The following is a 27676-nucleotide window of genomic DNA, read 5'->3' as shown; positions in this document are numbered from 1 at the left end:
AAAGAAGGAAGTACACAGGTTGCCTTCTTCTCCCAAGTACTAACCCAGTTCATGAGCATGTACACTGCCAAACCATCCTGAAAAAACAGAGACCAACTTCAAAATTAGAGTAGGTTTATCATATCAAAACATGGGGCGGTGAGCTCTGTGGAACCATTTGGTGCTGAAAGCCCAGCTGCCCTCTGAAAGCACCGCCCAAGACTGTATGTACTTTCCATCTCACTGCCTCAGAGGTAGTTAATTCCTTATCTCTTCTAATGTATTTTAAATGGGAACAACAGAACAGGTTACAGTTGTGCAGAATGCCACTTAGTTGCAAATAGAGAGAACTCAACTAAAACTAGATAAACAATAAAGTAGAAGTATTTTTCCTCAGAACTGAAAGTCCAGATTTGGATAAGGATATGATTTAATGCCTGAACCATATCATCAATAAATTTCATTCTATTTTTCCATTCTGCCTTTGAGCAGGATTGGCTTCTTTATAAGGCTGACTCCCATTATGGTTGCAAAATGTCTGCCTGCTTACTTTTGGGGCCATAGATTTCCTGTCTGTGTCTAAAGGAAAGAGGGAGAGAGGGTTGTTTCCAGATGCTTTCCCAGAAGATTGAGGAAGCCTCCCTTCCAAGAGCCTCACCTCACCCAAACACATACAAACTTGACCTTACACATCATTATCCCCAAATGGGTCATATACTTACCTAGACGAATAATGGTGGCCAGGAAAATGGAAAAGGTTTACTTAGTTATGACATACAAACTTCCCCTCTAAATCCACAGGAGAAGTCCTCTTCCCCCAAAGTATTGATGTAGATACCCAAATAAATCTGAAGATGACACAAGAGAAAGAGCATTGAAAGCTGATGAAACAACCCTAGTACACATTGCAAAGGGTTTCCTATAAGCCTGCTAATTTACTGCTTCAGTTCCGACAACTGAACCCATGGCTCTTTCCTACTGCAGCAAACTTTGATGGGTAGAGCCGTCATTTCAACATTTAGTGTTTATAATAGTCACCTGCTGCACTTTTTAGAAATGCAGAAACTTGAGGGGCGCCTGGTTGACTCAGTCGGTTAAGGGTCTGACTTTGGCTCAGGTCATGATCTTGTGGTTAGTAGTGAGTTTGAGCCTCGCGTCATGCTCTATACTGACAGCTCAGAGCCTGGAGCCTGCTTCACATTCTGTGTCTCCCTCTCTCTGCCCCTCCCCCACTCACACTCTGTCTCTCTGTCTCTCTGTCTCTCTCTCTCTGTCTCTCTCAAAAGTAAATAAACATTAAAGAAATACATTTTAAAAATACAGAAACCTGAACTAACACCCAAATTCAAATTCAGTAGATCTGGAACATTTTAAGGAACACCCAAGGTGATCCTTTTATGGGCAATGAGAAGATCACACAGCTAAGTTCTCTACATCAGATACATATTTTTAGTGTCTCTTTTTTCCAGTCACCATAATTTTCGTACATCCTTCTGCATTGTGCCAGGCAGAGCAATACAGAGTTACTTGTTTACTTTTGTTTTGCTTGGTGCATGTGTTTTTAATTTCCAGGGTTAGAGGAATTGCATGTGACAAAGACATATGTATTTTTTTGATTTGCTGATTTCATGAATTCTAAGAAGCAAATAGGACGAGTGAAAAATAATTTGGGTAGCATGACATTATCTTCTGTGGTAATCATTTCATCTGAATCTCACTAATTAAGCCACTAATGTCCACTTTGAGAATTATTTGTACTTTTGGAGCTCTAGCTGCCTCCCATTACTAGTTCACCATGTTTTGTCTGGATGCCTACACACAAAACATCTTTGCCAGAGAGAACTATGACAGTGAATTGATACTAATACTAACCCTTGTGTATGCACCTGTGTGTGTGTGTGTATGTGTGTGTTTGAATATAGTATGAGTGTTGGTTAGTGACATCTTTATATTATGAGGAACCACTGTTATGGAGATATTGCATAGAAATAGAATTCAAGGCAGACTTGTGTATCTGCTGACTCTAACATGGTTAATCTGTTACAAAGATGTTTTTAGGTATTACAAGCTTACGTGGAGCTTAGTGCACTGCTTAGCCCAGAGGCTTTGGTTTTAAGACATTCTAATTGCCATGTCTTCTATAAATTTGGAATTGTCTTTGCTTCAGTGCTGGCTAGTTCTTTCCTAAAATGTCTTGCTTATCCATCTATAATGGAGGGATAAAATCTTAGCATTTCTAATCTCTCTTCCTTAGGCATCACTTGCTTAGGATATTTTAATTGCATGCTTGGGATCTCACCCCCTGCATCTCTCCCTGGGTTGTAAGAGACACAAAGAAGTTTCCCAGTCCCTTCATCCAGCTTTTTCAGTGGACACTCAATCAATACCTTGGGAGACAGGCATAGTGGACAGAGTTTGGTTTGAAAGCCACACTGACATGAGCTCAAATTCAAATTGACCTTAGACTAATTGCTCAGTCACTCTGAACCTCTGGATCTTCATCTATCAAATATGAGTCATTTTCATGTCATCATAGCTTTATAGAGTTCACACACATAAAGTGGCCAGCCTTGAGTGCTTTTATTTCCCCACTTTTAATCTCCAGACTTATACCAACAATGACCATCTAAGTCAGCACTTCTACAAGACTTTATGGTATTTTCCTAAAAGGGAATTCCTGGAAGCCACTGACAGTTTTCCTCTTTGAACATGTTATGTTAGATTTTGGACATAATAAAGCAACAAACGGCTTTTTAAATATTTTCGTTCTCCACCCCATGCATGCCAACTCTGTTTGCTCTCTCTGTTCCTTTATGTGCCAAGGAGACAAGCCAAACAGTGAGAGGAAAATACTGTCAGGACACAAAGTAACCTTGTCTAAGGTGTACTCTGTGCAGATGGAAACTTAACGGAAAAGAGTGGAAACTGCTCCCTGGTTACACAGTGATACCTTGATTAACGAATCACCTGGGAACAAAGCTCCTTTATAAGCAATTCAGTTGAGTAAATTTTTATGTTAAAACTTCATGAATCAATTGAAATAGCACTGGCTGGTGTCATATAATTCAACGGTAATATTCAGAGTGAACTGAACTTGTGCACAGAGCAGAAATACCTCCTAACAGAGTGTGTCTGTTGGTGTGATGGTGAAGGGGTGGATTCTAGGCAAACTTGGGAAACAGTTGCAGATAAACTCTCGTTTTCACTCTTGCAACCACTGTGCTCTATCCTCCACATACGTGTAATAGTAGGTTCTTACCCTTGGAGTCTGCTCTTAAAAATTCCTCCCTTTTAAAACAGGAATCAGAATGATTCACACTTTGAGTTATGGTTCGTGTTACCTTATATCGATGTTATTTAGCAATGTCTCAAACCTGGCTACAAGGTGGTACTATTGAAAGAGATTCTGACTTCATAGGTTTGAGGCGGGGCCCAGAGTTTGACTTTCTTAATATAGATTCACGGTTGTGAGCCACTGCTGTAGCATAAAACTGTATTTTCATACTGTGGCCTCTCCTTTTATAATATCCATGTTTATCCTTGTCTGGGCTGTAGAACATGTGTGTCAAACCACACAGGGTCACCCTTCACAATGCCGGTTCTTGTGTGTGAATGACTGCTTCTGAATTTTGAAGCATGTGGTACCTGTGAGTTCAGTGTGTTTGTATGTAACCCCTATCTTATTTATAACTTCTACTTCATGGAGCAAAATTGTAATGCATTTTAATTTCTCTTTGCTAATAGAAAATCCCCACAAAGTGGTGATGGTGGGATATTCATATGTTATTTACAATTTATATTTTCAAATAATATTATTTATGATAATTATAATTTCCAATCAAACTAAATAAAGTCAGTCATATTTGCAGAAAGGAAGGGAAAGCAAATTCAGACAACTGAGTGGTCTTTTCTAATAAATATGTATCTTAGAAGAGAAAAGTGTATAAATTTTCCTTTAATGTAAACTCTCATTAACTTGTCATTATCCAGTTATCTCATGACTTCTAATGTATTCACAAAATTACAAATGAGGAGCTTGTAGTCTTTGTTTGAAAATGCAAACTATATTTATGTTCAATTTCAATCTCTCTCTCTCTCTCTCTCTCTCTCTCTCTCTTTCCCCAACCTCACCCCACCCCACCCTCTCCCTGTCCTCGTCTTTTTTCCTCTTATCATAGCATCAGATGAAGAAGAGCCAACGTCAGCAGGTAAAGTTCCTTTTGTTGCTAAGATTATTTCTATGTAATTTAATGCTGTTAACAATAGTCCCTTCACCCTTTGAAGTGTATTTTTTTCTCAGATTTCAACCAGGAAACTAGCACAGTTTTATTTACTGACGTTTTTTAATTTCTTGGACCCATTATACCACCCCAGATTAAATGATATTAGTTATAAGCTTTAAATTCAAAGAAAAAGAATTGAAAATGAACTGTCACAGAGGGAAACATAATTTAAAATATCACATCAACATTAAAGAATAAGGAATATGGAGGGCACCTGGGTGGTTCAGTTGGTTGAGCGCCCGACTTCAGCTCAGGTCATGATCTCATGGTTCCTGAGTCCTAGCCCCATATTGGGCTCACTGCTGTGAGCCTGTCAGCATAGAGCACCCTCAAGATCCCCTGTCCCCCTCTCTTTGCCCCTCTCCCACTTGTGCTTTCCCAAAAATAAATTCTAAATAAAAAAGAATAAGGAAAATGAGAAAATAAAAATATTAAGAAAAATGTCAAAAAATAATAAAATGAGGAGAAAAACTAAAATGATAAAATGCAGAAAAATAATAAAATGAGAATTAAAAAAGAGGAAAATGATAAAAAAGTACTTTCAGAAATATAATCTTCCCTGATAGAATAGTGCATTATCAAATATATAACTGGCACTGAACATGTTATTCATTTAAGTTTAAGGGTAAAAACCACATTGTTGCCTCAAACACTCACTTTATTTAAAACCAAATTTTTACAGTTATAAATTAATGATACTGAAATCTGGCATCATAACTCTGCTGGTCATCCAGTTAATCAGTATTAACCAAGCACAGGCTCAGGTTTGAAGTAGTTACTCCTTCATAGTAACTTCTATGTAACTATAGTACTTCAGAGTAACTACTGTGAAGAATACTAATGGTAGAGAAGGCATTGTGTTTCCAACTTGGTTCCAGGACAATGGGATGGATCAAAGAGAAATGCCAGGAGCCTAAAGACCAGGCACATTTGTAGGGTTAAGTAGGCAGCACAGCTCTTGTGGTTAGCAATAAATAAAAGGCCCAGGCTAGCCAATCAGCAGTATCAGGAAAAAGGAGTCAATGTCCTGAGATGCAGGGGTTAGAGACTGGTCAGAAGAGGAAAACCAGAACCCAGCACTAGATTCCTTCTTAGGCAAGTAACTGAGGAAAGCAGTTGGGCCTGAGAGACAAGAGCAGAAAATGGTCACTGAAACCAATGGACAAAAGGCAACTTAGTTTTATAGGAAGGTGGCAGGGAGCTAGCCCAATTATTGGAACTTAGGTACAAGGTAGGGTCATTTTGATTCATAGACAGAATTTATTTCAACTAGTATGAGACTTCCTGATTTCTACCTTCCTCCAAAAGTGGCTGGGTGGGCATTTTTACCTTTAAGAGTAAAATCAGAAGATCAAAAATTCAATGGAAGGAACTGGAATAGACATCTAACAAATACCTTTGATAAACCCCGAGGACACTGTATTGTATGATACTCTTTATGATTATACTTCCCTTAAGAATGGAATCACAGAATTAGATAAACTCTCAATTATTCCATTTTCATATTATCATTCGTTTGCAGTCTGATTTGGATAAGAACTCCCTATCATTGTCTCCCAGCCTGGTCAGTATTGCGTAGCCTCTTTTTAGGAGCAACCTAATCACATGACTCAATAGCAAACTCATCTGTTGATATGGCTCCTCTGCTGATATGAGTCTTTTTCCTAGTTTCTGACTTCTTTTTGCCCTACTTGAGGCATTAGTGTTTACAGGGTTGCCCAGAGACTGAATTTGTCAGCGTTAGTTTTCTCTTTGTATCAGTCCTCACTAGCACCTATGCTTTCCTAGTCCACCCTAATTCCTCTTCCTTACTTCCCACACCTTGCTCTTTTGCCTGCCAAACAATTTTGGTGCCATTGCAAAAGAATTATTAATTTTGTATGATGAAGATTAATTTTAGCCTAATGTAAATGACATTTAAGTATAATATAACTATTTCTTGGTGTTATTTCATTATTCTAAAGTTATTTTGATAATTTACCTACTAAGGTCTTTTGGTAATTGCAACTGAATGTTTTTTCTCCAAATATTTATTTTACTTTAGAGTGATATGAACATCATAGAGTTTAAATTATGGTTTAAAAATATTTTTGTCTTCAGATATGAGCAGATGTTTTTGTAGTGATTTTAGCACAGACTTTTAGAATAGAACAAATGTACTCTTAAGGAATATTTTAACCAAATAATTTCACATACAGGTTAGCATTGAAAAAAATTTGTCATTTAGGAAAGCAGGCACTCCTATATAAAAACTGCCAGCAGGAATTAAATGTTTTCCTTTTAATTTTATCGATGTATATAATAAAAAGAGTATTATTGTATAGTTGTATTAAAACTTTTGGCAAAGTATTTATTATGAGATTTCTAAAAACTTGATTTTATAAGGAAAATGGGAAGTGGATTATGATTATTTTAGTCCTTTTTGGTACCATTTACCACAAGTTTTTTCAGCAGTTATTTTTCTTAAATGAATATTTATTATCTGTTTATGTGCCTTTTTCAGTAGTATTTATCAAAATATATCTTTTATTTAAAACTGTTAGTCAGAATATATTTATTTCATACATGGTTAATAATTTTCTCTACTCTTATCTTCTTCTGTTCACAGAATTTATCTAGAATAATCTTTCCTAACCTCAGACTCATTTTATGGTCCTTTATTTTATATTTCTTTCCTGGTATTTCTTCATACTGCTTAAATTATCAATGAAATGCTATCTTTTATTTGGTCCCAAATTTTGCCTGAATTAAACTTTTATATGTTCCCACATGCTATTTTTGATATCTTAATCCGACTCATATTCTTCTTTCAAATCAGATTCACAGCATAATTGGATAGTAACTCTTTCAAATACATTCTTTAATTTCTTTAAATTAAATAATTTTAATGTTTTTGTTAGGAGATCTGCTACTCCTCAAAATTCAGTATGAGAAGAAATAATAAAGTAAGTGGGGATGTCGCAGGTTCCTGTTAGTTATGAATGTATGAATTATGAATTAAGAATAATTCTTATTTTAAGAAAATCTATACATGATCTATCAGTGTAGGTCCCTAGAAAATACTACTACTGAATGATACTATGTATTAAATGGTTATTGGGGCGCCTGGGTGATTCAGTCCATTGAGTGTCCAACTTTGACTCAGGCCATGATCTCAGTTCGTGAGTTTAAGCCCTGAATCGGACTCTGTGCTGACAGCTCAGAGCCTGGAGCCTGCTTCGGATTCTGTGTCTCCCTCTCTCTCTCTCTGCCCTTCCTCTGCTCACACTGTGTCTCTCTCAAAAATAAATAAACATTAAAAAAATTCCTGTGATGTCTGGATACTGTATAACAAATCTAAGTTATTTTTACCCCACAGGTACACACAATTGTATTAATTATAATTCCATAATGTGACAAATTCTCATTGTTCAGAACTATTTCTAAAGAGAATACTATCTTGAATAACATACAGTATGAAAAAAATCAGAAAGATAGATAATATAACTCAGAAAATGAATGAGATATTAGATAATATTTTACTTACATTATAATGCTACAAAATGATAGAGGCTTTTCTCTTTACAATAGAGCCTATTTGAGCCTATATTCCCATATCATTGTCTTTAATATTTTTATTCTTTATCCTGTTTTCGGTTATTTTTTTCAAATATCCCTAATTTCTCTTATTGGAACTTCTAAACTGCCACACACACAAAAAAGCAAGCGCTTAAAATAACTACTTTTTTGTGTTATTTTGTGGAGGGGGTGCATATTCCATCACATCTGCATTTCTCCTTATGCGGATATGTCCTGCTATTGAATGTAGACTGTCTGCTTGCTAATCGTTCAGCTCTGAGTGTTCTGATGGGGTGTGTTAGTCTAGAGGAGCATGTATGGTAGCATCTGAGTTACTAGGGCAGCTTCACTGACACCTGTTTCAGGAATATTGAAAGCTTTTATTTATCTTCGTTGAATCTTATGTTCACATATTTAAACATCTTATTTCAATGAGTATAAAGAAATCTATGAACTATACAGATAAAAATTTCTTCAAACTAGGTTGTATGCCAAGATCTAATTACAAACTAGTGAGATACATATTTTTAGAGTGGCCACACAGATTCTGTACCTTCAACGGAGTCACCTTTACAGGTGACACATGCAAGCCAATTATGTTGCTATTGCCCAGATAGTTTTTGGAAGCTCTCTTTTGAAATTTCCTTCAGAATCCTCTCATGACATTGTAACATAAATTATTTCTTTGTAGTCTCAGAAGTGTGATACTATACTCGTCAGACTTTGGCCTGATAAATGTGCATTCAAAAACAATGTTGGGGCGCCTGGGTGGCTCAGTCAGTTGGGTCATGACTTCGGTTCAGGTCATGATCTCACAGTTCGTGAGTTCCAGCCCCAAGTGCATCGGGCTCTGTGCTGACAGCTCGGAGCCTGGAGCCTGCTTCGGATTCCGTGTCTCTTTCTATCTCTGCCCCTCCCCCACTTGTGCTCTGTCTCTCTCTGTCTCTCAAAAATAAATAAATGTAAAGAAAAATTAAAAAAAAATTATTCACAAATATTAAGAATGTGTGTGTGTGGGTGTATCTGTGCAAGTGAAATACAGATCAGTTTATAACTTTGAAATGAAGTCTGTTTGCAACTTTTGAAAGGTGATACATAATATTTAGATTAAATTTCATAAAATAACACTCTTTAATAAAGTTAAGTCAGTGGCCGTTCCCCACTCTGTTGCACAAATCCAATTTTCATTTATCTTTTCTTTAAATTTCATAATCAGGAGAGGCTTTATAAACTGATTATACCAATACATTTGTCTGTGTCCTTTAAAATATTAAGACATCTACATTAGAAAATTGACTGCTACAAATGAGCTTATCTCTATAAAATTTAATTTATTAACTATAAGGTATGTAAAATCAAGCTCATTCTCACATAAATTTCCTCATTCCTCTTAATTTATCTTGTCTTATTAGCTGTTATTTTAGCTCTCTACAAATACCATTTATTCTTCAAATTGATGAAGTAATTACAAGAATAACAACAGGGCCACAAATAAAAAACATTATTGAATGGGATCAAAATCAGTGAAAAAATGACACAGTGGAAATCTTGTAGCTATACAGTAGATCAGAAGCTAAAATTAAAACCACAACTTACTGTTTTTGTTCCTGTCACCTCAGAAACAGAGCTTAATTCTTTTTCTTCTCTTGCCTAAGGAGAGATTTTTAATTGCTTTGTCACATTTTTGTAACATTAAAGAAGGGGACTAGGCTTGTGCTTATATAAAAGTAGCTCTTAATACTGAACTAACTCATACTGACAAAAAATTATAATTAGAAAATATGGAATTTTCCATGAATGTAAAAGATAAAGTCTTTTTATCAGTAAGCTGTGTTAAACACTAAACTACAAAAGCCACACTGTTCTTTACACTTTTGTAAAGTTAAAATTTCGCCATTTACTTAAATGCAAAACTCCATTTGTGGCCTATTAATATCTGATCCCACTTGGTAGTGATGATAAATATTGCTTCCTGGATACAGTAGTTTATAATAAACTTATTGTGACCTCTGTGATGCCCATCAGAGATGAAGAATGTAGTTATGGGGCACGCCAGGGCATCATCATTTCCACTTTCCTTCTAAATATTTTAGTATGTTTGATCTTTCTTTTTTAAAGTTTATTTATTTATTTGAAAGGTGGGGGTGAGGGGCAGAGAGAGAGGGAGAGAGAGAATCCCAAGCAGGCTCTGTGCTGTCAGTGCAGAGTCCGATGCGGGCCTCGATCTCACAAACTGTGAGATCATGACCTGAGCCGAACCAAGAGTCAGACGCTTAACTAACGGAGCCACCCAGGAGCCCCAGTATGTTTACTCTTTCAAAACATCAGTTTGGTCACTGAGGAAGTACACCCGAGAACACTAATTATCTACATACATAATAGAACATTGCCTAGCAGTGTAAGGATTTATAACTATGGTTTTATATATACAAATGTGTATTTATGATTTGATACACAAACCATATATATATGCTTATATAGATAAGCCATGTGTATGTATATATCTTTGTAGCTAAGCACAGTACACAAGTGGTAACATATTTTTCTCTAACTTTTGAAATATTCAGCTTTGGCCCTATGAAAGCTTTCCTGCTGTGTATGGTGAATTTTGTGATTTTCTTAACTATGCTATAGATTTCTTTTAGATATCTTTCCTGTTTTCTTATGAAATGTAATTCTGCATGGCTGACTATGCTCAATTATTCTACAACTCATACATTTTGAAAAGGAGTAATATCTTACCATATTATTCTCTAATGAACAAGAGTTGCTTTTGCATTCTGATCTTAGCACTTCATTTCCTTGGGGTCTGAAATAGAGCTTCACATTCTCTTTTTTGTTCGCCTTATATTTGTTACAAATTTTCTCCTTTTTTTATATGGACATATTTTCTCTCTAGTGCCTGGAGCAACTATACTAATTATTTTATCAAGTATATTCTTATTCATAAAGATATGCTAAGCAGGCTTAAATATTAAAAACATATATAAAAACCAAAAAGTTTATTGCTATGATCTCTAAAAACCAGAAGTCTTTATTTGCAGATTTTTAGTGGAATAAGGAATAAATGATTACTTCTAAAGATTTAGCTTTATCCAGTTTACTGAGGCATTAATGAAAAGACCAAATAAAGCTGCCTTTTTTTTTTTTTTTTAGTAAGACAAAATTTTCTTATTGATAGATGTGGACAGTGATATTGAACTGGGAGGAAAAATTAGTTGTTATTTAATTCTCTGTTTTAAGTAGATAGTATTTTTTTCTTGTTTTCACGAAGATAAACTTCACTATAGTATAAGATCATCATACCAGTAGAGAATTTGGGAGATTTTTTATTCCATATCTTTTTCTTCAGACAAGTTTAAGAATTAAGTTATTAAAAAGGCAAAATAATATATTTGTAAATCTGTGAATATAGATACAGTGACATAATTTATCATCTTTCCCCAAAAAATACAAATTTTGACTTGAAATAAAGTTAAAATATTGTCAAGAAATACGTAACAAAATTCCGCATAGTATAACTTGAAGATATAATTTCTTCAATAGTATATGTTAATATCTAGCAATGCATGCATTCTAAAAACAGTTACTGTGTGACATGCTTTTGGTACATTCAATGTTACTTGAATAATATGAGATTTTATTAGCTCCCACAGAATTAATAATGAGTAGCCCAATGATGTCACTAAAAATCTGAGTTTTGTTTTTCTTTCCCCATCTTTTTGTTCTGTCTTCTGTGGCATAAAATTTATCTTCATTTTCATACCGGTTTCCCTTGGGGTCTGCCAAAAGCCACTGTGGCTGTGTGTATCTTTATCCAGAGAAGACAAAGAAAACAAAAGTCCTGAGATCCACCCTGGGGCACCTGGGTGGTCCACTTGGTTAAGCATCTGACTCTTAATCTTAGCATAGGTCTTGATCTTAGGGTCATGAGTTCAAGTTCCACCTTGAGCTCTACGCTGGGCTGGATACCTACTTAAAAAAAAAAAAAAAAGACTGGTGAGATCCACTGTAATTGGACAGGCTTAGATCTCTTCTGCCATCCCTAAAACAACCAGCCAATCAAACCCTTCCCTTGGAGCATAAGGTTGATTTCTGCTTTCTGTTAGGATCAGGAGCTAAGGGACAGATACATGAATAATAATCATGGTACTGTTTTGGAAGAGAAAGGTGGAAATAGATACTAGGTTAATGATTAGGAAAGCCAATAAGAAGTAACCATTGTAATACCTCTTTGTCATTTTAAACTACTTGCTTAGTTTTTCTTTTACATTTTGGTATGTTTTTCAGGTTATTGTATAAAAACTCTTAGGAGAACTGCAAGCCCAATTGTTGAGAAATACACTTAGTACACATCTCAGTCATACTAAAGTCTGTATTCATATTTGCACTGTTATACATCATGACTTTTAAAATCTCAACTTCACTGTATACTTTATTTTTCTCTCATGTGCTTAAAAATGTATGCTTACCAAAACTGTGTATATCTATTATCTGTATTGAACTTTCTATTTTGCTTTAATGATCTGTTTCTACAGAAACACCTAAGTTTACTCAGCTCTAGTTTTTACATGCTACTGACATAATCTTCCTCTCTCACATTTCAAAAAATGACAGTTATATTAAATTTCATTGTCCTGAAAATTTCTAAGAGTATTAGATACTGTCATTACTTAGCTTAACCCAGAATGATATTATCTTATTATAGATAAACATTTTTATCATGAACTTATAGTCAAAACATAATAATTTTATATTTAGAATATTAGAAAATGGCCATTCGAATTTAGTCAACTTTTTAAGCTTGGTGAAAAAAAAAATGTGACTTAATCTTTGCATGCATGTTGCTACAGCTTCAAACATTCAACTTTTTGTAACTCACTTCCATCATAATGTTGCAGAATAACTCCAGTGGTATAAATAAACTTTTTATTTAGTGTTTGTAGATGTTTCATATTATTTCAATTAATAAGGTAGATTTTGTGCTATCAACGTTTAAGATTCTGGGAGAAAAACCAAAACTGAAACCCAAGTTAATATTAAACTCAAATACTGAAAAAGCATCAAATTTTAAAAAATGGTAATAGAGGCATACAGTTGGAAATGGAGAGTGTATCAGTCAGGATTCTCCAGAGAAGTAGAACTCTGTGTGTGTGTGTGTGTGTGTGTGTGTGTGTGTGTGCGTGTGTGTGTGTGCGCGCGCGCGTGTGTGTAAATACATAAAATATATGATTTAAAGAGATTTATATTAAGGAATTGAGGCCAATTCAGCTGGAAACTCAGGCACAATTTTTATGTTACATTCTTGAGGCAAAGTTTTATTCAAGGAAACTTCAAGTTTTGCTCTTAAGACCTTCAACTGATTGGATGAAGCCCATCCACATTATGGAGGGTAATCTATAAAATCAACTGATTGTAGACATATACAAAATATCTTCCCAGCAACGTCTAGACTACTATGTGGTCAAGCAACTCGACTCCATAGTTGAGCCAAGTTGACACATAAAGTATAACCATCACAGAGAGCAAGTGAAAATTATGTAAATGTAAAATATTTTAATTCTCAATAAATCTATTTCAGGAGAAACAGATAAAGCATAATTTCTAATGTTTAATAATGTGCTCGTTGCTCTACTAGCTGTATAGACTTAGACTTTGAGTTTCTTTAATTTTTAATCCTCCCTACATTGGATGGATTTATCTTTAAGGCCATCTCCATTTTCTGGGCCATTTTTTTTTCCGTCTCAAGTTTCACCTCAAAATTTCATACAAATAAAGCACTGAGAAATATTAATTTAAAATTCCAGGGTTTTGTTCGTTCAAGGAAGGCATTAAACTTTCTGGTTCATGGGTAAGATGAAGCCCTCCATGGACTTGCAGGCCTAAACCTGTGATTTTATCTTCAGATGAATAGCCATCTCCTGCTTATAAAGTATTTTCATTTTATAGCTTTAATTTTCATCATCTGTAAAATGGGATAATAATAGTGCCCACCTTAGAAGTTTGCTGTAAGGATCAAACATAATGATACATTAAAGCGCTTCCCACTTGATGCCCATCCTACAACGTGACAGGGAATCTAAATGTTTTTGCTTTCATTATCATAAGGGTTGTTTGCCTTATTATTATTATTTTTGTTGTTTTGATTATGATTATTTGTCAAGCAATCTGTGGCGTGTTCTATGTACAGTATTTTAGTTAATTCTCACAATAAAGCAATACAGCTTAAAGATAAAATACATCTATATCTCTATGTCTATCTGTCAGATATATCTATCTGTCAATATTGATCCATCTATATTTCTACTTAAAGAGGAGGACACTCAATTTTAAAGCATGAAGAAATATGCCCAAAGTTATACAATAAGCAAGTAACAGAAGCAAGATTCAAATTCAAGTTTCCCTAAGACAACTTGTGCTTATTCTACTTCAGCAAACTCTGCCTTTTTATTCACTTATAAGTAGTTTTAAATAACATATATTTCTTTCAGTTGTAAAAGTAATACACAGCTATTCAAATTGTATGCATATATTATAAAACGGAACCTAATAGCGTGCAAAATATTACCTATTATTTTAAATGATGGTCTCATTAGTATAGTAATTCATGGACCTTGTGGACATTTTTTTAAAAGAATAAAATAGGAAATGAAAATCTGAGTGCCTCTATCCATATTCAATATTTGCATTTTTAAAGATATTCTGCTTTAATCTAGCAGTTCTTACAGTCTTCTTCATCCCAATGGCTGGGGATAGAAATTGGATATAATTTGTACTCTTCTACATTGCCTCCCGGGATACATTTTCTAAGACCACCACCCTGTCCTTTCTTTTCTGTAAAACCAACACAAATCCTGGGCACAGTCTACGATAGACAGGGCTGTGCACTCACAGATCCACCATCTGATGGCTTCTCCCGCAGGTATCTGCCTGACTGCCTCATCACATCTTTCCTGTCTTGATCCAAAGATATCTTCTCAGGGAGGCCTTCTCTTTGTCTCTAAAAAGGTTATTCCTTCTCCACCTTGTCAGATCTCCTAGTATGTAGCTCCTACATATACAGCTTCTTTATTGTCTATCCAGGCTAAATATTAACTTCTGAAGCTTAAAACTTTTTGGTCTATTTTATTCACTACTGAATCTCTAGCTACTATAACAGATGTTTGGTATATGGTAGATGCTTAATAAATACTTGTAGTATGATTCGATTAATTAATAAAGTCAGCCATACTGATTTTGTGCTAATTTCAAAGCACTATCAACCCAAGAACATACACAGTTCTTCCTGTCAAATGAAATAGAGGGCTGATAATAGATGTATTTCCCCATTTAAGAAATTAATAAATAAAAGAGTGACACTAATGATTTGCTAAGAATCTTAAAGATGCTTTAAAATTACTAAAATCCCTTGACATTGGTCTTTGTTTTTCTGCTTTTGTTAAAATAGAATAAATGTGTTTTTCTTGGTAATTCTTTCAGTGTGGTGTCCTAACAATGTTAGTAATTTAGCCATAGTTAGTAATTACTATATGGAAAATGCAGCAGTGATATTAAGAAGTCTCAAACCTGACAACAACCACAATCCAGTGCTGGGCATGGGCAGGAGACTGGGTGGCTCAGGGCAAGGAGGCGGAATGCAGGGCCCTGCACACATGGGCCGGGCAGGCCTGTGGGGCCACTGGCTTCCTGAGATTGGACTCCAAGAGGAATGTGGAGGGACCTGCCATTGTTTAGTATAATCACTTAGTCATGATCTCATTCTTATTGATTCCTATTTTCTTAAACTCACAGGCATGTTCAGGAAATATTTTTTAAACTTGCATGGACAGTAGATTTTTTAAGTCTTTGAATAGCACATTTAAAAATAAACTGTACCTGGGCATAGTATATTTGGGGGATACACTTAAAAAAGAGATATTTACCCAAAGAAAACCTTCAACTGCTAGAATTCACCAAGATTTAGAGATTCATTTCCTATTTATTCAGCTTCTCTAAACAGGAGTCTAAATGAGAAATATTCACTATTTTGTCTTCAATTTAAGGGATATGTTTAACGTGATATTCATATATATTCCTATCTGATTTTCTCTTTCTCCAGACATAAATCTAAACAAGAAAATATCCAGTATTTTTCATCTAATTTAAACAATATCCAGTATTTTTATCCAATTTAAATAACATTGTTGGTTGTTTCAAACACGTACTAGATGCGAACCAAACCATAAGAGACCCTTAAAAACTGAGAACAAACTGAGGGTTGATGGGGGGTGGGAGGGAGGGGAGGGTAGATGATGGGTATTGAGGAGGGCACCTGTTGGGATGAGTACTGGGTGTTGTATGGAAACCAATTTGACAATAAATTTCATGTTAAAAAAAAAAAGAAAAAAAAGGAATGAACAATCCAGTTATTAAAACATTAAAACAAGGAATAAAACCCATTGTACATATCAGCCAGTGGTTTGTGCCAAAGCTTTAAATATTCGACAGAGGACATGTGATGCCTGTCTGAGACAGAGTCCCTGAAATGAATACATCCCATAACTTCGTGCTTAGAAATGGATTAGGAGGAAATATGCAAGTACTAAGCTACTAATACAAGCAAAGCTAAGGTAAGAATAATTGGAAAGTGAACAGTTAGGGCTGTTTCCCTCAGAATTATAGCATTCTGCACCTTCACCTATCTAAACACATTGTTTTACACTAAGTTTTATTTATACAATTCTCAAGAAAACACTGAAAATTCTGATGCATTTTGAGTTCCTATATTACATCAATCTTTAGTCTGATATTCTTTAGGCAGAATACTCAAGGAGTTTGTCTACCTTTTGAGATTGCTGAGAATCCATAGAGCTATAGAAGTGGGAGATAAGCATATTTTTAAGTAACTTGAGTTTTCAGACATGATTTTATTTTCAGTGTCTTTTATGTCTGTCATCCAATTACTCTGTGATCCCTGACACTTGGGTGGGTGGTAGGAGCTTGAGAGATAAAACTATCGATTCTCAGTAATTTTATTCTTATTCTGGAAATGAGTGAGCCAAGAAAAGCTGGTCCCTTAAGGCATTCTTTCATTTTACTCATGAAACCTGTACCTGGTTTTTATGACCCATCATGCCATGCTTCTTCTCCCTAGGAGATACCAGTCTCCTCTGTTCCAAGTCATACATGCTGTGCTCATCTCACTTCAAAGCTTTATTTCACATTTGTCTGTTGAGCATGCTTTTCTTTCCCTTTCATATCTCTAAAACCTATCTCTCTTTCACACTCATGAGGTGTGCAGAGGCTATAGTTTCTGTCCTTAAAGGGATTTGAATTCCTTTATTCCTTTATTATATACTGGATGTGCATTAGAGTTGTTTTTCCACTTAGGCCGGGGACTCACTCTTGACTGTGACTCAGTCCCTGTATTGCATTGCCAACAATGCTGAATATAGTCAGGGACGAATACCTGGGCCATGATCAATAGACAATATCATAAAAAATATTACCACTGGGGAACCTAGGTAGCTCAGTCAGTTAAGCTTTCGACTTCACCTCTGGTCATATAGTTCTTGAGTTTGAACTCTGCATCAGGCTCTCTGCTGTCAGCATGGAGCCTGCTTCAGATCCCCAATCTCTCTCTCTCTCTCTCTCTCTCTCTCTCTCTCTCTCAAACAAATAAGCATTAAAAAAATTAGAAAAAACTATTATCAGCTGTTGGAATCATAAAGCAGAGAGTGAGAGAGGTATCAAATGAACAGTGCTTTTCAAATATTAGAAAATATGTAAACTATATTATAGTACCTATATGCAAGTAATGGATTTGTGCAAATTATAACTATGTAAATTACATTTCTTGATTTATATCATCTTCTAATCACTTGGATTATCTATACCTATATTAGTTTTCCAATGTTCCCATAACCATTTACCATAACCCTGGTGATTTAAAACAACCCAAATTTATTCTCTCACAGTTCTGGAGATCATTAATCTGAAATCAAAGTGTTGTGCTCCCTCTGAGTGCTCTAAGAGAGAATCCTCCCTTGCCTCTTCCAGTTCATGGTGGCTGTCAGCATTTTTTGGCTTCCTTGGCTATAGCTATATCACTCCAATCTCTGCCTCCATATTGACATTACCTTTTCCTTTTCAGTCTGTGGCTTTTCTTATTTCTATTATAAGGACATTTGTCATGGGATTTAATACCCACTTGGGTACTCTAGCATGATCTCACCCCAAGATCCTAATTACAACTGCAAAGACCCCTTTTTTTCAAGTAAGGTGACATTCAGAGGTTCCAGGGATTTGGTGGTAGACACATCTTTTGGGAGGACATGATTCAACCTACTACAACAACTAAAGTACATGTGGTAAATAAATGTAAAATGAATTAGTTTTTCATTTTCTGAACCTGAAAATTTTAAGTAAATTAATATGTTGATGCGTAATGAAAGATCCATAAGAATTGGTGGGATGTTTTTTTCTTTCACTGCATGTATTTTGCATTTCCTGGTTTAAAAAATTGGTCATAAAATAAAATAATGAGATCCTAGTTTACTCAATAAAACAACACAGATAGCTTTCATAAATCCTGCAGATATTGTCAAAACCTCAGCCAATATAATTCAATAAAGGTGGAGCTAACTTCAATATCAGTGGAAGGAAATTCTTAATGTTCTAAGAAATGAGTTCTAGGTAAAAAATTAGATAGCAACTATAATATGTAATATTTTAAACTTATGTATGTTTATGAAACATCTGGAGAGAGAAAAAAATGGAGATAAACAACCTTATATAACCACAGTATAAAGTAACTCATTTTATTTATTTTCTTTAACAGAACATTTTTATTTATTTATTTATTTATTTATTCATTCAATATATGAAGTTTATTGTCAAATTGGTTTCCATACAACACCCAGTGCTCATCCCAAAAGGTGCCCTCCTCAATACCCATCACCCACCCTCCCCTCCCTCCCACCCCCCATCAGCCCTCAGTTTGTTCTCAGTTTTTAAGAGTCTCTTATGCTTTGGCTCTCTTCCACTCTAACCCCCTTTTTTTTCCTTCCCCTCCCCCATGGGTTTCTGTTAAGTTTCTCAGGATCCACAGAACCCTCTTGCACTGTTGGTGGGAATGCAAATTGGTGCAGCCACTCTGGAAAACAGTGTGGAGGTTCCTCAAAAAATTAAAAATAGACCTACCCTATGACCCAGCAATAGCACTGCTAGGAATTTACCTAAAGTAACTCATTTTAAAGAAGAAAAGTGATATTCACAAATTTCTTCTTAAATATTTTGACATAATTTTATAATTGCTTGCTGTTTTATAGATTCCCCAACTTTAATGCTGGATTCATTAACTTATAAAAGCCAAGAAAAAGAAAAGCAGGACCCCAGATTATAGAAACCTAAATGCATTTGTTTCATCCAGTCAGCTTAGAGTAATACAGAATTAGAAAACATAAAATTAAACCTTACCTTATTTCCATTTCAATTTTATCATACTGGAAAAGAAAAATCATCTCAGTATGCATGATCTGTTTTGAATAGAAAACAATTATTTACAGTGGTAAATGAGAACAGTCTGTTGTCCACATTCATTTTAGCAATTTGGGAACTAAAGCTTAACGCTACTTTAATGAACACAGGGACTTTTAAACTATTACTACTTTAAATTTCACTTTCATTATAATTCTAATATGTAAATCTTGTTGGTAGGCTAATACACTTTTTACATCTAGAAAATATCCCTTGCAAAGAATGATGCTAAAAGGTGAATTAGAATGTGCTTAGACATAATTTTAGGCTGTTTCTAGATTCAAGTAACGAGAACCAAGTGTCTCAGTATGATGTGGAAACTACTCCTGGGAGATCTCATGTTGAGTAACGTGAGGGATAGAGAAGAAAATATGAGTAGATTGCTGTGAAAAAAAAATGTGTCAGGAAAACATTTTAATGGAATTTCTTCCACTTTATTTACCATAAACCGGCTACTCAGTAAATATGTGTGTTCTGTTGCTGAGTGTTACAGCACTGCCAACTTTTCTACCCCATGATTGATAGAAACTGAGAATAGCTTTAGTGTTCGCAGTCTGTCATTAAAGAGTCAAGTTCAAGTGGACACAGCTTCTTTATAAGATTTTAAATATTATGGCTGTTACACATTTCACATTGTCTCGGTGAAAGAGATGCAATTTTACAGTGACCCATCTGACTTTATTGTTTTTCTTGCTCCTTGTCAGATTACTGTCCGTCCTTATTTTTGTTGGTTATTTGAATGTTTCTAGCTATTTCACATATTTTGGAGCTATCTAAAATCTTTCCTAGAAAAAAGTAGAAAACAGATATGTATTAACATATATATGTGGCTGAGTAAAAGGCTATTACTTTAATTACCAAGGCTACTTATAAGGGATATTCCGTTTAAAAATCATACAAAAATATCATTTCGCATTTAGCCATTTTTTTGATAGTTGGCCTTGGGCCAATTAACTTATGCTTATAAATGATCATAAGAAAAAAAAGAATTTTAAGAATGACTTTGAGATCACTAATAAGTTATTTCAAAGAAGAGCATAAGACTCTTTGAAGGATACCAATGTTGCAGTCATACGGGGCCTGCTGAAGCCTCAAGTTAATTGGAACTCAAGCAGACAAGGGAAGGACAGTTTGCATGTAGACTTAGAAATAGAAACTAATTGGATAATGGCTATAACTAGACATTTAATAATCATACATGCAAATTTCAAAATATAATTGAAGGAAAGGAATTTTATAATTAAGGAATGGGCTGAATGTCAAAAACATGGAACTTGGTTATAAAAATACTTTAATTGCAAAAATTCAGTTGTATTTTTGTCTACATTTTGATGAAAATTTAAAAAAATCTGTAACAAGTACAATTAGGATAGACAATATTCAAAATATTTTAAAATTGGTTGTGTGTTTTACTGTTAGTTTCAGTGGATATACAGAGGAATATATAGGGAAATAGTAGGGTTATGTAAATGTGAACTTTTGCCAGGACAACTAATTACTTTCTAATGAAGTATTTTAAATAAATCCTAATCATTATAAATAACAACTATTAGGTTTATTCACTCTGCCCAACAAATGCCGTAAACAGTCTTTACTAATGTAAAATTGTGTTTGATGTTTTGCTTTCATTAGCTATTTTAGCAATAAAGTAATAATAGTATAGAACCAAAAGGTGGAAATCTCTGTGGAACAAACAGGTAAATCAAAGCTATTTTCTAATGATAGAATCCAGTATCTGCAAGAATTGTTGATCATGTCTAAGGAATGGCAAAAGCATAGAACAGTCCAAATTTTATTTATTTTGTGTTTTTTAATTTTTTTTAATGTTTATTTATTTTGAGAGAAAGGGAGAGACAGAGCACGAGCAGGGGAGAGGCAGAGAGAGAGGGAGACATAGAATCCGAAGCAGGCTCCAGGCTCTGAACTATCTGCACAGAGGCCGACACAGGGCTCTATCTAACTCACGAGCCATGAGATCATGACCTGAGCTAGAGTCGGACACTCAACCAACTGAGCCAACCAGGCACCCCACCAATCCAAATTAAAAAAAAAAAAAAAGAATGTATCTACAGATGTGCACTTTCCTTGCATAAAATTTTGCCTCTTTTCTGAGATAGTTAATATGAAATAATGCAAGTGTTTTCTCTCGCGTTATGTAAAATAAGTATTTTTTTAGAGAAATGTTGACACTTTTTTATAAGTAAGGAGTATTATCTTCTTATAAGTCTGGAAATGGGATGAGTCCTTGACTGAAAGTTGTTAATGGCCACTTGTGAGAGTACAAGGCTTCCATTATGTGACAGATTTTGTAAGTCACTCACCTAGGTGACCTTTCAATTAAATTATTGGAGTGCATTCTAATTCAGGATTTCCCTGAAGATCACTTTGAATATTCATCCAATTCAGAGGTTCCCATGCATCTCATTAAGCATTATGACCCACCAGGAACATGTGCTGTTGGCACACCAAAATCAGCACTGAGATTCAAATTTCTTTGGAGAGCAATTTGTGGAATTAATTTACCTATATGATTTAGGCCTGATAAGGGGTTCATTCAACATCTGTTGGGTCATCTTTGCCTCAGACTTTTTATCTGAAGAAATAAAAAAATATTCCTAGTGGTAGTATTTACTTAATTCCCTGGATTTTAATTTAGGCAAACATGAGGTGGAATCCTCATAAAACACCCCATCTTTGAGATTTGTTCAGCTTAATGTTCTGCAGATTATTAATACATTAAAGCTGAGTACTTCTCAGTTTTTTTCTCTCATAAGTTAACCATTTGAAAACAAAATTCAATAGTTTGAAGATGAGTCTATTTAGTTTTCCCTGCCGCATTAAACATGAACAGCAGTCCATTACTTCTTGACATTTCCTGCCTTGCCATCTCTGGTATTGTATTCTCCGTTGGGTTTAAAGATGTCTGGCCCTATTTAGTGTTCTGTTTTCTTTGTCTGCTTCTTTAATATTATCTTTACTGTCTCCCTGACCCAGTTTTCTGTAATCTCCCCAAGGCTTCCTGCGTAGACAGGATTCCCAAATCCAGGTAGCTAAACCTCTTAGTGACTCAGTTCTCTCAGTGAAATGGTAAAATCATGTCATCATTATTGGAGATATTATATGTAAAAGACCTAGGGGGAATAACCAGCTCATAGTATATAGAAGGTTGCTTTCTCTTGTCCATCTTTGCTATAGCCTGGTCTCTCTCTTGAATTTCAGATTTCTATTTTCAGACATCAGCTAGCCACATCTAATGGCCTATTTGCAAAAAATGAATGTTCTTTACTTTCTTCTCTCTTCCTTCATGTATTCCCTCTCTCATTGACATTACCAATATCTCTGTTATTTATTTTTGAGAGGGAGAGAGAGTGAGAGGAGGGTAGGGGCAGAGAGAGAAAGGGAGACACAGAACCCAAAGCAGTCTTCAGCTCTGAGCTGTCAGCAGAAGCCCAGTGTGGGACTCAAACTCACAAACTGCCAGATCATGACCTAAGCCAAAGTTTGATGCTTAACCGACTGAGCTACATAAGCACCCCAACTTGTGGGCATTTAAATGACTTCAGAAATTTCATTTTTATGCTATACAACATTTTTAGAAAGGTTCTGTAAGTAGAGTTGAGCTAATTCAAAATGTTGGATTGTCAAATCAGAGTAGTCAAGTCAGAGATTTGTCAAATCAGAGCTCTTACCCAATATCAAAGCTTACTAATGATTTCAAGGATCTAGGCAGTCAAGAAGCATAGGCAAATCAAGGAGAGTTTTAGGACATTGATGATAGCTCCCAGATCTTTCTTTCCTCCTTTGGACACATGTTTTCTGACCCAGAAAATGTACATGTGTTACCATATCTATGAGGGTGATGATAGCTGTTTAGGTAATACGCTATCTTCATATAGTTGTATACTTTACATGGCATTTGCCATGGAGCTGTGTTTTATAATTCCATGGATTATAGATTTGTTTACCATAAACAATCCTAAACTAGAGACACCTTGCTAAGAACATTCACAGGTAAGGTATCTCCTCCCAGTAAGTGTTACTATGTTTACAAAGAACTGAAACATCTAACTTTCTTTCCCTTGGATCATACACCTGATAAAGAAAAGAGAGAGAGAAATAGATTAAAAGTCAGTTGGTTAACTGTTTTATCCACAAGATTCAAGTGATAAGTATTTGGGAATTATTGTTTACATCCCAGATTATTTCTTTGAGATTTAAGATACAAGAATTTCATTTTTCAGTCTTCAAATAATATCTTGCAATGTTATAAAACACCCAACTTTCCCCCACTGTGTGTCTGAGTGCCTTATGCTTGATAAATAATTTTCTTAGGCTTTCCCACAAGAGTGAATTTTAATGGAAATCATACGAACTAGAAGATTTGTCACTCTTTCTTCATATAAGACAGTTTTTCCAGTTTTTTTCCCACTATGCCAATACTTTCCAAGGAAGTTGTTTTCTTACTGTCAGTCTCTACACAGTAATGCCTGTCTGCCACTAACACTGGCCTAATTTAGACTTAAGGATTTTATGTTTGTCTCTTTTACAATTCGTTTCATTAGAATAACTATATGACTAATCACTTCAGTTTTGCTCAAACAAGTATAATATATCACAAAACTATATAATATGTTTAACAATTTGGATGTGTCATATAAAAATATACTCCTTGAAACCTCATCAATTAAAATGCATAATTTAAGATAATATAGCCATTCTTCTCTATGTATGTTGTGATTCCTTTTTTGAGATGTGTGGGGTTTTTTTTAGAACTGAAGAGAAAGCTGCTATATTTACTTCAATTACTCATAAATATTAATTAATTTTTATGTCCAGTTTGGTTTATTGAAAACAAATATGCTTCATCTCTTATGTGTTCTGAAGATCATTACATATAGCCATGATTAATCCCTAAGAAAATTTGAACTCATTAGATAGATTGATTAATTAATACTCTGCCTTTATTCAGAATGATTTTACAGAGGCATCTTTAAATTCAGATATGAATCATGCAACATTTATAACTCATATTCTAAATAAACTCATTAAAGAAAATTAATCCCTGTAATCTTGAGTGCAAGCACCTGGGTTTTCCCTAATCTTTCAGGCTTCTGGAGAAAGTGTACCAGTATAGTATTAGAAATCCCCAAATCTGTAGATTTGTAAAGAGCTTGTTTTCCTCAGTCATATAGACCCTGTTGTGTTGCTTGCTCTCAGTTTGTCTATCTGCCCTTGTTCACTTTAGAGTAGACCGCAGAGTAAACTTCCAGGCTTCTGCTTTTCCTCCAAATGCCACAGCTAATGTGGCTCATAACTGAGCTGAGGTGTGATAGGAGGAAGCCAGCATTTTCTTTTACCACCCACCACTAAAGTCTCTTCAAGCCCACTGACACAAAAGCTTCTTGTTGCAAAGGTGGTACTGGAGATTTGAAACTGCTTGGAAGAAATAAAAATGACATGGTAGATAAGAAATAAACTTGATGTTTGATATGACTCTTTCTTGAATCAAGGAAGAAGGGAACAGAAGGTTGAGACTTTTATGTTATTTCTCTCCACTGATGCATTCCATTCCAAGACTTGCTTCTCTATTTCAGTCACCATGTTTTTCTTTCTTGTTCTGAAATCTGCCCCACTCCCCAGTTCAAATCCCCCATTGCAGATCTCATGCTTGGAGGTAATAGCAGAGGTCTAACCTAGGAAGAAAGATCAAGTTCATCAGAAGGCCTTGCTAGGTACGCACCGTCACCCCCCCCCACCCCCACACACACTTAGGAGGTGCTCACACTGGGCTGGATCACATTTGGAGACAATTGTCTTCCCTTCATTCATGTTTGAACTTTCAATATATGCAGTGTAAGGATTTTACATCCTCCTCCTAAAACTGGTTAGAAGGGTGAGGATGATTGTTTTTCTGGTTCCGTGTAGCTGGATACGGAAAACAGGACAGAGGAAGAAAGGTAAAGCAGACAAATTAACGTGAACTTAAGGTGAGGTCCGTGCGTAAAGGGTTTGTACATTCATGACGTAGGCCTGCAAGGTATAAGTAAGCCATGAATTTGTTTCTAAATGTTTTCCTTAAGATCTACCGCTGTTTTCAAAATAAAAGATCCTAACACATTGAACCATCTCATCTTTACCGACAAAAGCAAAGACTCAGCAAAATCAATTCAAGTTGCAATTTGCTCTTTACAGAGGTCTGAGTTTGCCCATCAAGCAGGGCAGTGTTAGGAATGAATTATTCTGGAAATCTTATACCAGGTAATCTCATTCCATTTTAGACATCTTAATATCTTTGGTGACTACTAAAACTGAAACACTTTCTGCCTAGGGATCTTAACTAATTCACGTTCTCATATAGGTCTGCCTGCTCTGGTCAGGTCTAAATTTCTGCTGCTCACCTTTTTCTTGAAATTGGAGAACCCCCCCCCCCATTCATAGCACACAAATTCCATGGCATGCTTAGCATCTCTCAGACATTTATTGTGTCTTAACACATTGTTTTCAAAAGTCTGATACTCAGTGCTGATTGTCATGGGATGATTTTAGGTGGTGGGCAAACAAGACATTACTAACCTTGAATTAGGTACTGGTACAGAGAAGGTTACTTTCTTGCTAATTCTCCTTCGCTCATTATGGTCACGTCAAGAATGGCTCAGTATGTTGTTAATCTAAAGATTACAGTTTTCTAACATTTTATAAAATATATTCAAAATGTATATGTGCATTTAGCATGTGACTCCATAACTCATATCAAATCCATAACTCACTTAGTTTCTTACACGACTCTGGTTCTTTGACTTCAGACCTCCCATTCCTGTGTCCCTCCACCCTTCTCTTTCAGCTCCTTAAAGCCTGGTCTCTCTCCCTTTACTAGCCAAAGCCATCTATCATCAAAGCCACTCTCTTGCACACATCTTAATTGTCTTGACTTGTCATTCTGAGCTGCACACAAGTGGAAAACATCTGACCTTGGATTAATGGTATCATCGTCCTTTCCTACTAAGCGCAGTATAAGAAGTGCCACACCATACAGAGACTGGTGCCAGTAGTTTTCTAGTCTTCAACACCAGCTGAACACCAACACTACCTACAAATCCTCTGACTGCCTGCTCATATGTCACCTGTGCCCCACCACATGCTATTTAAAAAGCTTCTACTTCCCTTGGTATCATACTGCCTCCCACCACCCTTTCTATTATTGAGACAGAGATATACTTTGTAGCAGAAATAGAAACCTTCCCTCAGTAATTCCATCAAGTAGCTAATCCTACACATCAATTTTATGTGCATCTGATCAGTCATTGTTTGCTTGAAACAATTAAGTAACTTTCCATTACCCTCAGGATAATCCCTAATCTGGTTTGTGAGGCTTGTCATAATCAGGCTCTGCTAATCTCTGACTTTCTCTGCTACCATTACCCCTCTTGCACATACCATTGCAATTCTGTTGCATTTGTTTCAGGTCTACTAATTATCCATTAATTTTTTATTTGAGTGTAGTTGGCATATAATAACATTAGTTTCAGGTATACAGCATAGTGATTCCACAAGTTTATACACTATGCTGTGCTTACCACAAGTGTAGCTACCATCTGTTACCATGCAATGCTATTACAAATTCATTGACTGTATTCCCTGTGCTGTACTTTTTATTCCTGTGACTTACTCATTCCATAACTGTAAGGCTGTATAAGGGACCTTCCTTATCAGCAAACTTCTGTTCATCCTATAGACCCCAACTTTAGATGTTAGTTATTCCAGGATGTTGTACCTGAGTCCCCATTATTGCATTAGGTATTCTCCCAGAACTCTGTGTACTTGCCATGCATTAGCACTTAATTTCATTATTTGAAGTTTTCTATTTACTTGTCTGTAATCTTCATTGGCATATAAGATTTTTTAGGCTATGGACTGTATTTTGATATTGTTCACTATACTATGTGCCTGGCACATAGCAGCTGTTTAATACATTTCTGAAGACTAAATTCTGTTTCAAGTTAGATTTTCCATAAGAATAAAGTAGTTTGTTCCTCATAAGAAACAACTATTCTTGGTCTCAAGTTCACAGAGATTTCTCCTTGGCCCTGGATAACATAACTCCATATGGCAAATAAAGCAGAGTATTTGTTTTCTAAAATCTTTTTATGTAGGTCAGTGGTATAACAGCAAAATATCCTGTAAAAGCACTTGTGTATATATCAAAATGATCCTATGTACATGGATAGCTCCTATTCTGACATAATACAGGGATAAATCCAGCTTTTGATTCAGTATTTAATAAGTTTAATGTCCTATTGCCTCATGAGTACTTGAAAAACATCCATTTAAATGCAAATTCA

General features: G+C 35.4%; 1 protein-coding gene across 1 annotated transcript in view; it reads left to right on the top strand.

Annotated features, from left to right (window-relative positions):
• Positions 1–27676, top strand: part of EDIL3 (EGF like repeats and discoidin domains 3) — a 283403-nt gene that overhangs the window by 20745 nt on the left and 234982 nt on the right. The window contains exon 3 of the mRNA XM_049648892.1: positions 4158–4187. Within this exon, the coding sequence (XP_049504849.1) occupies positions 4158–4187 (30 nt within the window). The remainder of the gene's footprint in view (positions 1–4157; positions 4188–27676) is intronic.

This window comes from Panthera uncia (assembly GCF_023721935.1).
Source record: "Panthera uncia isolate 11264 chromosome A1 unlocalized genomic scaffold, Puncia_PCG_1.0 HiC_scaffold_17, whole genome shotgun sequence".
In the NCBI taxonomy this organism is placed as follows: Eukaryota; Metazoa; Chordata; class Mammalia; order Carnivora; family Felidae; genus Panthera; species Panthera uncia.
This window is presented reverse-complemented; position numbering and strand designations above follow the sequence as displayed.